We start from the raw sequence: 16,569 nt of genomic DNA, 5'->3' as shown, positions 1-16,569 counted from the left end.
ATCTAGAAACTTACCGAGTGAACTGGGAATCCAAGGGAAGTATTTCCTGACATTCAGCTATGCAGGCACTCAGAAGCCCCTGCCACCGTGGTCTGAGGAGCCCCAGCTACTGATTGAGCTGGTGGTAGACCCGGTTGGGATTAACAGACCTTGGCACCATTCATGTGGTGATTTCTTTACAGGGTATATGAATTTTGTTGTCATGGAAACTTCCACCCAGAAAGACCTGAAAAGGCTTTCCTTTTGAGGGACTGTCTGAGAGGTCGGTGGTGCATGAAGTTAAGAGAGTGAACTCTAAGCTACAATGGAACCCCAGGAATTTAAAGATGTTATGAATGTGGAGAATCTGCCAAGGAAAGCTGTGACAATGAGCAGAATATCACCCCAAGAGAAAAGCCAGGGGGTCAGTTGTTGAAACTCTTTGGCACTCTCATTGCACTAATTATACCTGGAGTTTGGGCCTGGAGGTACAAATGAATTGGTCCTGTTGGGTGTTTGTCTTGCTTTGGTCCCATTTACCCATTCTATACCCCCATTCTCCATTTTGGAATGGGAATGTTTACCCTATGTCATGGTATCTTGGAAGTATGCAACTTGCTTTTTATTTTATAGGAGCAACCTGCTAAGTGTTTGCCTGAATCTTACTAGAGACTTTTTAGGGTTTTTAAGTTGTTGCTGTTATTGTTGTTGTTGTTGGTGGTTATGGGGCTTGAACTCTGGGCCTGGATGCTGTCCCTGAGCTCTTCAGTTCAAAGCTAGTACTCTACCACTTTGAGCCACATGCCATTTCTGGCTTCCTGATGGTTAATTGGAGATAGGAGTCTTACAGACTCAAAGCCAGGCTGGCTTTGAAGGGAGATCCTCAGATCTCAGCTTCCTGATTAGCTAGGATTACAAGTGGGAGCCACTGATGCCTAGCTGATTTTAGGTTTTTGAACTATGTTGGAACTACTGAGAATGTGTTGATTGGAGATTAGTTGAATATATTTTACATTATAAGATCAGTGGGAGCCTTTTGAGGGTCAGAGATGGAATGATATACTTTCAGGAGATGTACTTGAGTTGATAAGGGGTAACTTGTGGTGGTTAGTCTTGATTAGACTGAGAAGTGCCTAAGAGATTAGTAAAGCATACCTCTGTGTGTGTCTGTAAGAACCTTTCAAAAGAGGATTAACAAAGTAGGAGAAATATACCCTGAATATGGCCAGCATATCCAGTAGGCAAGGGGCCTAGGTAGAATTAAAAAAGTTGTACTTGTGGGCTGGGAGTTTGGCCTAGTGGTAGAGTGCTTGCCTAGCACACATGAAGACCTGGATTCGATTCCTCGGTACCCCACATAAATAGCCAAAAGCCGGAAGTGGTGCTGAGGCTCAAGTGGTAGTGCCGGCCTTGAGAAAGTCCAAGGACAGTGCTCAAGCCCTGAGCCCAAGCTCAGGACTGGCAAAAAAATAAATAAATAAAAGTTGTACTTGTGTATGTGTATGTAGCTAAAGTATTTCCAGACACTTTCTTTGTTTTATCATTACGAGTCTCTTTGTTCTACTATTATGGTTCTCTTAGCTTGCAGAAAGGAGGGTACTTCATTAAAAACGTTTTAACTTTTGCATTCTTAAAAATATTTTACATAGAGGCTGGGAGTTTGGCTTAGTGGTAAGAGTGTTTGCCTAGCATGCACAAAGACTCAGGTTCGATTCCTTGGTACCACATACATAGAAAAGCTGGAAGTAGTGTTGTGGTTCAAGTGGTAGAACTCTAGCCTTGAGAAAAAACCCCAAGGACAGTGCTCAGGCTATGAGTTTAAGCCCCACCCCAGGACTGGCAATTTTTTTTATTGGTCATAAAATAATACATTAGGAAAATGGGAAAACACAGAAAGATATAAAGGTGGCAGATACTAAAATGTTCAGTTTGGGTATGTTAATATTGGCTGGAAATTAATCCATTTCTTCTAGTTTCTCAAATTTGTTGGCATAAAGATTTGAAAAGTATTCCCTTATGATGTTCTGTATCTTGGCAATTTCTGTCGTGATATTTCCATTCTCATCCACGATTTTGTTTATTTGGGTGCGCTCCCTTCTCTTTTTGGTCAGGTTTGCTAAGGGTCTGTCAATTTTGTTAATTTTTTCAAAGAACCGACTCCTTGTTTGTTGATTCTTTCTATGGTTTTTTTGGACTCCAATTCATTTAATTCTGCCTTGATTTGAATAATTTGCTTCCTTCTACTGGAGTTGGAATTGTGGTCTGTTGTTTTTTTCTAAGAGCTTAAGGTATACCATTAAATTGTTTGTGATTTTTCCAATTTCTTGATGTCTATTCATTTTCCTCTGAGTACTGCCCTTGCTATGTCCGAAAGGAGGTGGTATTTTGTGTGCTCCTTTTTGTTAAATTCCATAAACTGTTGAATTTCTGTTCTGATCTCCTCGATGATCCACTGGTGATTCAACAATGTGTTGTTCAATCTCCATGAGTTATAGGGTTTTCCTTGGTGGAGATTGGTATTCAGTTCCAATTTGATGCCCTTGTGGTCTGAGAGAATGCAGGGAATAATTTCAGTGTTTCTGAATCTGCACAGGTTTGCTTTATGCCCTAATATGTGATCCATTTTAGAAAATGTTCCATGTGCTGCTGAAAAAAATGTATATTCTGGTATTGCTGGGTGGAATAATCTGTAGATGTTTGTTAGGTCTAGTTGGTCTATATAGTTGTTCAATTCTGAGGTTTCTCTGTTGAGTTTTTGCCTGTTTGATCTATCCATAGGTGACGGTGGTATGTTAAAGTCACCAACAATCACTGTGTTTGGACCTATGTGTAGTGTTAATGTAAACAAAGTTTGCTTGATGAAGTTGGGTGCTCTAGCATTAGGTGTGTAGATATTTAGGATGGTTATGTTCTCCTGGATGAGAGAGATCCCTTTAGTAGAGATCCCTTTGTCTCTTTTTGCTAATTTTAGTTTAAAGTCTATTTTATCTGATATGAGGATGGCAACTCCAGCCTGTTTATAGGGGCTGTTAACTTGATAAATTTTATTCCAGCCTCTCACTCTCAAAATATGTTTTTTTGGGGGGCAAGATGTGTCTCTTGAAGATAGCAGAACGATGGATCTTGCTTTTTGATCCAATTAGACAGTCTATGCCATTTAATTGGAGAGTTAAGTCCATTGATATTGCTAGGAATTCTATAACCAAGTATCACAAACTGGCTTAAATAATGGAAACTTGCTATTTTATAACTTTGAAGTTAGATGTCCAAAATTAAGGTATCAGTAGGATTGCTTCCTTCTAAAGACTGTTAAGGGAATCTTCTACATTTTCCTCCTTGACTTAAGTGTGATCATGATCTTTCTATATATTTACATTTTCCCTCTATATTATGCCTATGATGTCTATGTTCCAATTTTAGGGGTGTGTGTGTGTGTGTGTGTGTGTGTGTGTGTGTGTGTGTGTGTGTTATCACAAGGCTTGAACTCAGGGCCTGGGTGCTGTCCCTGATTTTATGTTCAAGAGTGCTCTACCACCTTGAGCCACAGCTCCACTTCTCATTTTCTGGTGGTTAGTTGGAGATAAAAGTCTCCTAGGCTTTCCTCCTTGGCTTCAAACTGCAATCCTCGGATTTCAGCCTCCTGAATAGCTAGAATTACAAGAGTGGGCCACTACTGCCCAACTTCTCTCCCTCCCTCCCTCCCTCCCTCCCTCCCTTCTTCCTTCCTTCCTTCCTTCCTTCCTTCCTTCCTTCCTTCCTTCCTTCCTTCCTTCCTTCCTTCCTCTCTCTTTCTTTCTACCCTTTTTCTTACTTTCTTTTTGTGGGTCATGAGGCTTAAATTTGGCCTGGGTGCAGTCCCTGGGCTCTTTAACTCAAGGCTACCACCCTACCCTTGAGCCAGACTCCACTTCCCATTCTCTAGAGGTTAATTGGAGATAAGAGTCTCAGGTTCTTTTGTGCCCAGACTGGCTTTGAACCTTGATTCTCAAGATCTCAGCCTCCTGAGTAACTAGGATTACAGGTGTGAGGCTTCTGCTTCCGGCTCTTTTTTTTTTTTAAGTATGTAAACTAGATTAGATTAGGGTCCACTCTAATTACTTCATTATAACTTGATTTCATCTACAAAGATCTTATCTGCAAATGAAGTTCTGAGAGAATAAGAGTTAAGGCTCTAACATCTGAATTTTGAAGGATACAATTTAATCCATAATACTTTGGTAGCTAAAGTGTTCTCTAGTGAAAGTTTATTTTTGGAAGTGTTGCTGTGGCTCAAGTGGTAGAGCACTAGCCTTGAGCTGAATAGTTCAGGGACAGTGCCCAGGCCTAGAGTTCAAGCCTTGAGACCGACCAAAAAAAAAGTTTATTTTTATTCATTTTCAGTGCATACCTGAAAAGTTCTTCATTGGTATTGTAATATTTTAGTAGCAACATGTGAGATTCTTTGGTAATTAAGTTATTCATGTCTTCCTTAATTTATTCTTTCCTTTGATGTCTTCGGTTAACAATAATAATTTCATCTTATTTGAAATGTTCTCAGTGTATTCTTAAAATGTCAAATACTACCAAACTGTATATATACTATATTTTACTCTGTACAACATGCCTGTAATAAAGTTTTACTTGTGATTTAGATACAGTGAGAACTTAACAACACTAGTAATACAGTTGAGCAATTAGAACTATATTGCAGCAAACATTGTGACTTTGTTTCATGTAAAAGAAGCACTTTTCATGTCTCTTTGATTATATATGGCATCACCAACATCACTGTTTTTGCACTCTGGGATTATTCTAACATAAAATAAGAGGTGCTTGAACATAAGCAGTGTGATGATACTGTGACCACAGATCTGATTACTGAGATGTGTTCTGATGAATGGGTGAGTAGTACGTACAGCATGGATATACTGGACCAAGCTGTGGCTCATGACCCTGGAGGGTAAGATAGAGACTGACATTATATGATGTTATTATTCTGCATAATATAGCCAGCATGCAATTTAAATGGGTGAGTGGCTTATTTATGTAATTTCACTTTAGTATAGGTGGATCTTGGTAACCATGGAGTGCAAATCCATGTGTGGGGGTGACTACTGTTATTAATATATGTCCTTGGAGACAAGAAAATATTAATATACCAATTTTATGTGAGACCAAAGAAAAATAAATTGGTGTTGAAAATCATGAGTTTATATATGTATTATAATACTTTTCTAGTAATGAAAAATTATATCAGCAACATAAATTGAAAATAGAGTTGATATTCATTTCTAGGTTCACAGTCTACAGACAAGGAGAATGAGACTGATTAGTGTGTTTCAGCAGCTGGTAAAAGAAGGAGGAATTCTTTCTCTCTGGAGAGGAAATGGTATGAATATTTTTAAAATAGCACCAGAGACAGCAGTCAAGATAGGGTCCTATGAGCAGGTAAAATCTACTGGCTGTTAAATTTTAAATGAGGATCACATTTTAGATTTAATTTAGAAATTTTAGACTTTCATGAAAGACCAAATGAATGCATAAAAATAGTTGCTTGTAAGGTGATGTACAGAGGGGTTACAGTTATGTAACTTGGGTAATGAGGACATTTTATTCATTGGTTCTTATTTGGGGTGCCAGAGAAGCTTTCTTGTAGAGAGGATACAGTAACCTAGTAAAACATAGCAATAATGTATCACACAGAGACAGTCACTAGATTGTTTATTAAAGATTCAAGGATTAGTATGCCTGCTAACACATGAAGAATGAAAATTACTGACAAATTTGGAAAAAGGCTTTGAAGCACTATTTTTTCCCCAAATCATAGCTAGAATTTTTGACATGTTAACACGTAAACAATTTCTCAATGACCTAATTAGCATATCTTGTTAAAACTAAAAACTTCATTTTTCAAACACTAATAACTCTAATGTACTTAAATCTAGGATGTTGCATTATACCTTTTTTTTGTAATGTGATGCATAGCAAATACTCTGAAAAATCTTTCAAACTGGATAATCTGCTCCACTGATAAGCATGCCCATAGCAATGAATGGATGCACTTAAAGTTGTCATTTCAAAACTATATTTTCTTAAAGCTCACTATTAGCCAAGGTGTTATAAGACTCACAGCTTTTTTTTCCACTCCAGGTTACCTTTCCAGGATAAATTCTCAATGGAGAGAGTTGAATCAACATATTTCTTTTACCTAAACCCAATTATGTATTAGAAATCAATGTTGGAATTCATGGTGACCATTGAGTTACTATTGTAATTACTTTGGCACTTGACTCCTGTTTTGGGTTTCTCTGATGATAAATAAACATGAAAAACTGGTCAAAAAATAGTTGCTCATTTAAATATTATTGACTTTATTGTCACTTGATTACTTGTGCTTTTATATTGCTATTGTTTAAGAGGAAGAGGACCCATGGGTTATGTTATTATGAATGATGTGTAATAGTAATTCTTTTAATTTCATTGTCACATGTAGGGCATTCTCATTAAACATTTGAATACTTGGAATGCTTTATAGAGGTTCCAGTTCATTTTTTGATGAATCAAGGATTAATGACAATTCAGTGAAGTAGTGAACATCAGAAATGTTCATTGAATTTTAAAATGTTAGTTGGTTTACTATATTAGTTTTGCTGAAATAATTTATCTTGAGATGAGGTGGGGTCTATTTTAAAATACATTATTTGTTCCATGTAAGAATCTAAGAGTGGTCTGTAGGCTTCTTGATACTTCTTTACTGTATGTCTTGTGATATATATATATATATATATTTTTTTTTTACCATGAGCAGAAGGTTAATTTATTTTCTCATATCTTACTTGGTAAGGGAGAAATGTGAACATACACATTTTAAAAAGGGTTTTTGTGAAAGAATTTGGTAAAAAAAAGGGTTTTTAATTAACTTTCATTAGTGGCAATATTCAACAAATTAAAACATTTTATGCAGGGAGCATTCAAATTATCAAGAATTTTCACTATTTTAATGCTTCTAGTTTTCAATCTTCTAGATTAATATATGAAAACTGCATAGAGCATGCCACTCTCTTTATAATGTTGGCACAGATGATATTTAGTAAAATGTATCTTTATTACTACATTATCTGAATCAGAAAAATCTATATCAAGACAATGGCATGAATCACTATTGAGGTGGCTATATGAGATTAATGATGAGAAGCTATTTTAAATTAACTCTTAAACCTAGGTGATAATTCTTTTAAATAATTTTTAGCATATGGTTTTCAACTGCTTCTTTTGTAGAACCTTGTTCATATAGTCATAGAACCTCAAAATTTTAAGAAAATATAAAACACTTATGATAGCCTTTCTCAATTCAAGCAGTTGAAAAACAACTAGATAGATGAATAGAACACTAGGCTATTGTAGTGTACATGTTTAAAACACGTATGTCTTACTGAAAAATGGATCAACTTGCTCATTCCACAAATATTGCTTTCATCAGCAAGTATTTCTTGAACACCTGATGTGTTCACATAGAAAAGTAATGGATGTATAGCAGCAAATCAGACAGAAACAATTAGAAAGAAAATTTGCCTGCCTTAATGGAATTTATATTACAGTATATGTTAGAGGAAATAATAAAATATATGACATAGGAAGTGGTAACAGTGGTGATGGGTAACACAGACAACAGAGATTGATAGTTTTTTTTTTTTGCCAGTCCTGGGCTTGAGCTCAGGGCCTGAGCACTGTCCTTGGACTTTCTCAAGGCTAGAGCTCTACCACTTGAGCCTCAGCACCACTTCCGGCTTTTTTCTATGTATGTGGTACCGAGGAATCGAACCCAGGTCTTCATGCATGCTAGGCAAGCACTTTAACCACTAGGCCAAACTCCCGGTCCGAGATTGATAGTTTTTAAGATGAGTTATACTGTGAAAGGGAAAGTGAGTGGTAAATGGAGGGGGAAATGGAACCAAGAAAGTGTATTTTCTAGAAGAAGGAATGTGTGCCTACTTAGGGGACTAATCAAGCAAAGGGGCCATTGATTAAAAACAAAAGAGAATAGCATTGTTAACAGCTTACCTTTCAGTGGCAGAGTAGCGATGTGGGTGAGAGGAGATGAGAACTAGTTTCAGGCAAGGGTTTAATCTTGGCTAGGCACTTCATTGATAGTCACAGGAGAAAGTACCTCAAGGTATGTACAGTTGTAGATAGTCTCCTAGACTTTTCTGTCTAGGCTGGCTTTGAATCATATTTCTTAGATCTCAGCCTTCTTGAGTATAGGACTGAACCACCAGTGCTACTGAAAATGGTAGGATTTCCTTCTTTCTCTCCCTCCCTCCCTTTCTCCCTTCCCCTTTTTCTTTCCTTTCTCCCCTCCCTCCCTCCTTCCTGCCCTCCCTCCCTCCCTTCCTCCCTCGATCCTTCCTTTCTTCCTTCCTTCCTTCCTTCCTTCCTTCCTTCCTTCCTTCCTTCCTTCCTTCCTTCCTTCTTCCTTCCTTCCTTCTCTCTCTTTCTTTCTTTAAATAGTTACTACAAAGATGATATAAAGTGATGTAGCTAGTAAAAACCTTCTCCCATTCTGTGGGCTTTCTATCTATCTTGCTAGCTGTGCCATTTGTGGTGCAGAAAATCTTCAGTTTGATGTAATACCATTTACTTAGTCTTTCTTTGATTTTTGGTGATTCTGGATCTGTATTTAGAAAAGAAACCCTATATTTAGAAAGGAGTCTATTGTCTCCTCTATTCCTTCCTGTAATATTTTCATGGTATCTCGCCTTACATCAAGATTTTTGGTCTGTTTAGAATTGATTCTAGTGCAGGGTGATACACAAGGATCTAGGTTCAGTTGTCTGCACATATATAGCCACTTGCTAGAAAGATTTTATTCCAGATTTTCACTTTAAGAATATGTTTGATTTTGTTGGTAAGATGCGTCTCTTATAGATAGTAGACAGTGTCTTGCTTTTTGATCCAACTAGTCAGTCATGTTGTTTAATTGGAGAGTTAAGTTCATTACCAGAGTTAGGACTGAGAAGTGTTTGATGACTCTTACCATGTTATCAACTTTCTAAGATGAGGCATATGCTTGTTTTATTTATCTGGTAAGGTTCTTTCTGTCTACCAATATTCTTATTGGTTTTGTACATGCAAGATGTCTTTAAGTGTCTTCTGTAGTGCTGGTTTGGTGGAGATAAATTGTTTCCATTTTTCTTTGTTATGAAAAGTTTTTATTTGTTCTTCAGTTATGAAAATGAGCTTTGCTGGCACAGTGTTTTCAGTTGATAGTTGTGTACCTTTAAGATGTGGTATGCACCATTCTGTGCTCTCTTCACTTTCATAGTCTCAGCTGAGGAATCAGTAGTAATAATTCTTACTGGTTTTCCTTTTAAGTTGTCATTTTTTTTCTCTTTGACAGCTTTAAGGATATTTTCTTTGGTTTCCATTGATCCTGTCAATGGGATGTTTCTTTGCTGATCTGGTCTATTTGGTGTTCAAAAAGCTTCTTGCATCTGACTAGGCCTATCTTTTTGGATGTTCTAAAAGTTCTCTGTTAGAACTCTGTTAAATACGTTATCTAATCCCTTTAGTTGCTTGCTTTTCTCCTTCCTCAGTACTTAACAGTCTGACGTTAGGTCTTTTGACAGAGACTTGAAGTTCTTGCAAATATTTCTTGTTTTCTGGATTTGTTCTGAATAATTGTCTCCTCTTTATCTTTTACATCTATTCTGTTTTCTATCTCTGAGACTCTATTTTATCTATTCTGCTGTCAAGATTTTATACTTTGTTTTTTTTTTTTTAAATTTCTCTGCCTAATATGTGGCATTTTCGATGGCTTCTATCTACTGAAATTTTCATTTTGATCTTGATCTTTTATGGATTTCTTCCTTGATTTATCTCTGTGTCTTCTCCTATATCCTTTAGCTGGGTGACTTTTTAAAAATTGGACTTCCTTTCCTTCTCTTGGAATTAATTTAACTTTCTGTTGGAAGATTCCATAAATTCTTTTACTAATCTTTCGTTAGTCTTATCATGCTCTCAAATTGCCTTGTATGTTTTCTGTCTTCTCATTAATTGTATTTATCAGCAATGTGTGTGTTTTTTAAAGCGTTTTGAAACTGTCTTCTACGTCTGTGATTGTCTGCTCTATTACCTGGTTATTGTTGGTGGGAATTTCTTGAATTACCTTCTTTTTTTTTTGTATTTATATGGTTTGCTCTTCCCATCTAGAAATGCTTTTGCTTTTATTTAATTTTTTTTTTGGGAATTGTGGCTTGGTTAGTCAGTCGATGGCCAGATGATATTCTGTTGGGATTTGTTTATTTGAGTTCAGATTTTTTTGAGAATGTCAAGTATAGGATTAGAGTTTAGTTATATTGAGATGCTATGATGTTACATTATCTTATCTGTTGAAAAAAATGAGGTTGCTAGGCAGGGGAAGTTAGGAGAGGAATAGTTTTTTAGAGAGAACTGAGGGTGAGAGAAGTCTAATATTACAGAAGATATAGCTGAAGAAGGATGAAAAAGAAGCTGCAAAGGAGGAACCAAATGAGGGAGAGATCTTTGAGTGTATGCATCAGATTTTTTAAACACTAGAACTGACCAAGATTTTCAGTTGTAGGTAATACCTCTATCTAAATACAAGTTTATTTTGGGGTGGAGAAGGGTATTATAGTGAAGAATAGGAGATTAGGTGTATTTGTAACTGATAAGTAATTCAATTGTAAGAGTCAATATAAACCAATGCAAAATAAAACCAAAGGAAACAATAGCACACCCCAAACTGAAACTACAACAGGATACAATATGAAGTAAAAAAACAAACACAGAACACTGCAATTGCATAGACTTTAAATTGGAAGTTTTAAACCAGATAGATATTTCTCTATCTAAATATGTCTTCTCTTTTGGTTGGGAAGGGTATCAGATAGTTTTGCCCTTTTCAAAAACTGTGCCCCTTCTCTGGCAAATATTTCTGGCCATGGGTTCTGAAGACCTCTTTGCCACTTTCAAAGATGGTGTGCTTCTCAGGTGGGGAATGGTTCCTGGCCAGATACTGTTTTTCCAGGAGAAGATGTCCTTGGTGGAACAGTCACAATTCCCAGTGATGATTCAGATTGTCCTGTGGTGTGGAAAATGTCTCTGTGTATGATTGTGGCTGGTTGGGCAGTGTAGCAGTGTGTTCCTATTCTACTTTTCCCCTTGCAAGCTCTTTACATTTTTCACCAAAGACGAGTGTTAAGCTGGTGGCTCTGCCACTGTGGCAGGAGCCACCTCACTGGTTTCTGTGTTCTTATGCATGCACATATAATCTTTTATAGTGTCTATCTCTCGATACTTAATTATAGCTAATTTAGTGGGTTTCTCTAGGCATGGATTACCTGCTGGGACTCTAAACCTCTGCTTGGTTGGAAAGAACTTAGGTTGTTACTTGTTCTCACTCTGTCATCTGTGAGCGACTCCTGGATTTGTTTGTTTTAAGAGACTAATATTTCATGTATTATATAATTGTATTACAATTATGCATGTCTTATATTTTCCTTAGCCAATCATCCATTGGTGGACATTTAGGCTGCTTTCATATCTTGGCTATAGTGAATAATGGTAAGATAGAGAGTGGAGATAGAGTTTGGAGATAGAGTTTTATCTCCTTTGGCTATCTAATCAGAAGTGGTATTGGGATACACACACACACACACACACCATTACCACCAATAGTGTATAAGAGGTTTTGATGCTCTGATATTCAACATTTTCAGTTATGTGATCTGTGATCTTAGTTTGGATTTCCCTGATTAGTGATGTCATCTTATACAACTATTGGTCATTTGTATATCTTCTTTGAGGATATGTCAATTCAGGCCCTTTGTCCATTTTAAAATCAGATGATATGTACTTTAAGTGAATTATATGAATTCTATATAAATTGATTATTAACTCATGTCAGATATATGATTTGCAATTATTTTCTCCCATTCTGTGGATAACTTGTTTCAACCTTCTCTGTTAATTGTCTTTATAGTTTGAAAGTTTGAAGTCTTACTTTTTTTTTTTTTTTTTTGGTGGATTTGAACTCAGCCTAGGCACTGTCCCTGAGCTCTTCAGCTAAAGGCTACCACCCTACCCGTGAGCCAAGCCCATCTTCCTGTTTTCTAGAAGTTAATTGGGGATAAGAGTCTCAGGTCCTTTTGTGCCCTGGCTGGCGTTGAACCTTGATTCTCAGATCTCAGCCCCTTGAGTAGCTAGGATTACAGGCATGAGCCACCGAACCCACCTAAGTCTTACTTATTTTTTATTTTCGCTTTGTTCTCTTGCAAATTTAGCTTAAATTTGCCAACCCATCCTACAGCATAAATGAATTGCTTCTGTGAAATGTCCTCTTCTATGTAAACTAGTTCATTAACTTTAAGCTTGACTTCCTGGGGGTATGGACAAAATATATCTAAATTCTTTTCCATATTGGGGCCTTTAGTCTTCATTTCCATTTGAAAACTCATCACCATAGCCTTTATTGTCCCATTTCTTGTTATTATATCCCTTGTAACAAGAAAAGTCTCATGTCTAGTTACTATTTTTGGTTGCCCAGTAACCAAACAATATTGTTTTCCATGTGTAAACATGATGCAGAAAAGAGATAAAAGATGAAATTTCTGCCCTGTGCATTATTTGTATGCCCCCTTTGAAATTGCTTGAACAGGTTTAAGTAATTTTATATTGTTAGTGTCTTACTCTGCAAGGAAAAGGAGGCCCAAGATGCAACTTCTATTTTGAATTTAAAATCAGATGTTCAATATTAGGACAACCTATAAGAATATCTGGTTATGTTTCAATATAACTCTATACCATTAATATTTTAAATTTAGAAGAGCATATATTGCATATTACTAACAGTATACATTTCTATATTTTTATTTTTGCAGTATAAGAAATGGCTTAGTTTTGATGATGCTCATGTAGGAATTATGGAAAGATTTATAGCTGGCTCATTGGCTGGTGCAACTGCCCAGACAGTTATTTACCCCATGGAGGTATGTGTCATTATTAAATTTTAACTGAAATTGTACTTTATTTTTGTCAGTTATGGGACTTGAACTTGGAGCCTGGGTGCTGACTCTGAGCTCTTTTTGATTAAGGCACAGGTGCTCTACTACTTTAAGCCATCTCTCCACATCTAGTTTTTGTTGAGTAGTTAATTAGAGGTAAGACACTCAGGGGACTTTTCTGCCCTGGCTGGTTTTGAACTGCTATCCTCAGATCTCAGCCTCTTGAGTAGCTAGGATTACAGGCATGAGCCACTGGCACCTGGCTTGAAAAATTGTTCTTTCTTTCTTTCTTTTTTTCTTTCTTTCTTTTTTGCCAGTCCTGGGGCTTGAACTCAGGGCCTAAGCACTGCCCCTGAGTTTTGTTTTTTTTTTGCTCAAGGCTAGCATTCTACCACTTGAGCCCTAGCTCCATTTACAGTTTTGTCTGTTTATGTGGCTCTGAGGAAATGAACCTGGGACTTCATGCATGCTACACAATCACTCTACCACCAAGTCACATTCCTAGCCTGAAATTGTACTTTTAACTTAAATTATAACTTTTTAAAGCTTGGAATTAGGATGTGCAAGGATTATGATGAAGGACCTTTTAGGTAGAAATAAAAGCTGTAGTTTTTAAGAACTGTTTATATTTCGACTGGACAATGGCATAGGCAAACTGTTGGAGCAATGAGGAAGACTTTTGAATTTATTTAAAATTCTTAAAAAATTAGTAGCTTTTGGCCATAAAAGAAATGCAAATCAAAACAACTCTGAGATTCTATCTCATCCGGGTTAAATTGAGCATTGCTCAGAATTCAAACAACAATAAATACTGGTGGTGATGTGGGGGAAAAAGGAACCTTACTGCACTGCTGGTGGGAATGTAAACCGGTATAACCACTCTGGAAGGCAATCTGGAAGTGCCTCACAAAACTAAACACAGACCTGTCCTACAACCCAGCCAAACCACTCATAGGCATTTACTGTGAGCATCATGAACTAGAATGTGGTGAGGACATCCATGTTCCTTGCTACATTTTTCACAATAGTCAAGATATGGAAACAGCCCAGATGCCTCAAAATAGACGAGTAGATATGAAAAATGTTGTACCTGTATACAGTGGAATTTTACAAAACCTTAGAAAGAATAAAGTAATGTCATTTGCAGGGAAATGAATGAAACTAGAACAAATCATGTTAAATGAGGTAAGCCAAGCTCAAAGAGATAAATGGTGCAGGTTCCCTGATATGCAGAAGTTAGATCTAGAATGCACTGGGATATGACAAATTACACAAAATTCTAGTTACATACAGTGAGACCAAAAGAGAATGTTCTTAGGAGGAATCACAAAGGTTCAATGCTTAAGTAATCGCTTCATTTTTATATAAAATAGAAAACATACTGAAATGAACTCCAAAGATATGGAAATAAAATACTTTTTTCATTTTTTTTGTTTTTCTAATGATTCTGTAATCTTTACTTTAAACATGGTAAATTCACATGCATCTCTGTTGGAAGGTGGGAGAGGGTGCAGAATTGGAGGAAAAGGGTGAAGAATGCAGTAGTGGAGTGCACTGGACCCTGACGAAAGTGAACTATACGACTCGTGGGTAGAGATGGAAGGGCGGGAATGGGAGAGAACAAGGGACAGATGATACTGTATGGAAGGAAATGTATTCATTTCCTGTATATCACCTCTGCAATAACTATAAAGCACATTCTAAAAGCTTTGGTCTGGGACATAGCTCAGTGGCAAATCATTTGCCTTGCAAGTGCAATATCCCCAGTACCAAAAAGAACAGAGAGAGAAAAAAATAAAGCTGAAAAAATAAGCTTAGTAGCTCAAAAGCTATATACATATGGCCATGTAGGCTGAGATTAAGTGAAATGAACTCCAGGATAGGGAAGCAAGAGGTTTATCCTTGTGATTGTTGGTTTTAATGCACTATGTGAAGTTATTTCTTTTGTCTTTTTTTCTCCCTATGGTTTATCTCATGTTGTTACTATATGTGACTTTGATACCTGATATATTGCATATATGCTTATTTGTTTAGTTGAAATAGGGAAAGGAAGGGGGAAAACAAGATAATTGGGAGGGAGTGGGGGAAGAGAGAAAGTGGGGGAAAAATATGGGATGGGGTATCAAGGTTCAAGAAGTAATATACCCACTACTTGATGAATGTAACCCCAATATATGTTACCCCAACACAAAATACAATTTAAAAAACATAAGATTTTGAAAGTGGTGCTGTGCCTCAAAGGGTAGAGTGGTAACCTTGAGCTAAAGAGCACAGGGACAGCATCGAGGCCCAGAGTCCAAGACCCACAACCAACAGGGATCATCAGATCTCAGCCTCCTGAGTAGCTAGGATTACAGGTGTGAGTCACTGGTGCCTGGCTGATCTTAGTAATTCTTTTATAATAATGAAGACCAGAAAGATAGGGAGTGACTAGTGAGAGAAGTAATTCTATGATCTTTAAATATGATAGTGACAAATTGAAACTGACTCCTATTGGAGCTGTATGGGGACAGCTTGAAAAATGAAAAGAAGGGAAATGAAAAAGAAAAAAAGCAAAGCTCTTTCTGAGTTCTTTGGCTCAAGAGATAAGAGAATTACATGTGAATTAGTTAATTAACAGAGGAAGAGTATGGAGAAAGGGGGAAAGACTTTGGGTGATGTAGGGTTCAGATTTGCTAATATTTAATTTCAACTATTGTGGGACAATCAACTTAAGATTTTTATTTAATAAGTGCAAAGATGAGTCCTAAGATCTCAAGTCTTGGCATGTCACCTACAGAGAGGTTGAAATCATGAGATTTCCTAAGGAAAATTAGTATTTCATGTAGGTTTTTTAAAAAAAACATTTTTATCAGCATATATTTACTATACAGATGTTAGCATATATTTACTGTACATTTATGAATATTTTTATTTAAATAACTGTATAAAGGAGATGCTATTCATGAAAGCACTTTACTAATACAATGCATCTCGATCAGTGTTACCTTTTCATCATTCTCACCTACCCCTCCTAAGTCACCTCGTCCCTCATCTTAATTCTAGGGCATGTAATGACTTTTTTTTTGGCTATTTAACCTAACAGTTTATGTATCTTGATCTGTGTCATCAGTTCAACATCTTCACTCCTTTTCAATCTACCCCTTCCTTAACCTTTCTCAAGTACAGTGAAGTCTTGCCTAAATTCTCTCCCTTTTCCTCTTCATTCTTCTATCTCTTCTTTTGGCCTCACTATCTCCTCTTGCAAGTGCTCATTTTCTGGTGCTTACTTTGTTGGGCTTTGACTTAGTTTTTAAAGGAATTATAGTATTTGCATTCTCCATGGAGCCTACTACACTTCAATTATAATCTTCATTTGTAACCTCTTGTTTACCACCCAGTGTAATCACTTGTAGATTTATGGGCACACTCTAGCTATCACAAATTAGGGAAACCAGGCAACCTGTGTTTCTCTCATTCAGGCTTATAACAAAGGCAGTGCTCAGAGGAAAATACAGCTTTTAGGGCCCAAATCATCAAATTAGAGAAATCTCAAATCAGTACTCAAGCACTTGAAAACCCGGAACAAGCCTAACCCCAAACAACTAGA

The 16,569-nt window shown here is 36.8% G+C and overlaps 1 protein-coding gene across 1 annotated transcript in view; it reads left to right on the top strand.

Moving 5' to 3' along the window:
• LOC150061425 (mitochondrial adenyl nucleotide antiporter SLC25A24-like) overlaps positions 1 to 16,569 on the top strand; it is a 39,994-nt gene that overhangs the window by 19,209 nt on the left and 4,216 nt on the right. The window contains exons 6-7 of the mRNA XM_090333687.1: positions 5,254 to 5,406; positions 12,858 to 12,965. Coding sequence (XP_090189813.1) covers positions 5,254 to 5,406; positions 12,858 to 12,965 — 261 coding nt within the window. The remainder of the gene's footprint in view (positions 1 to 5,253; positions 5,407 to 12,857; positions 12,966 to 16,569) is intronic.

The sequence above is a fragment of the Megascapheus bottae genome, chromosome 6, assembly GCF_031878675.1.
Source record: "Megascapheus bottae isolate mThoBot1 chromosome 6, mThoBot2.hap1, whole genome shotgun sequence".
Lineage (NCBI taxonomy): Eukaryota > Metazoa > Chordata > Mammalia > Rodentia > Geomyidae > Megascapheus > Megascapheus bottae.
The sequence above is the reverse complement of the archived record's forward strand: the minus strand, read 5'-3'. Positions and strand labels throughout refer to the sequence as shown.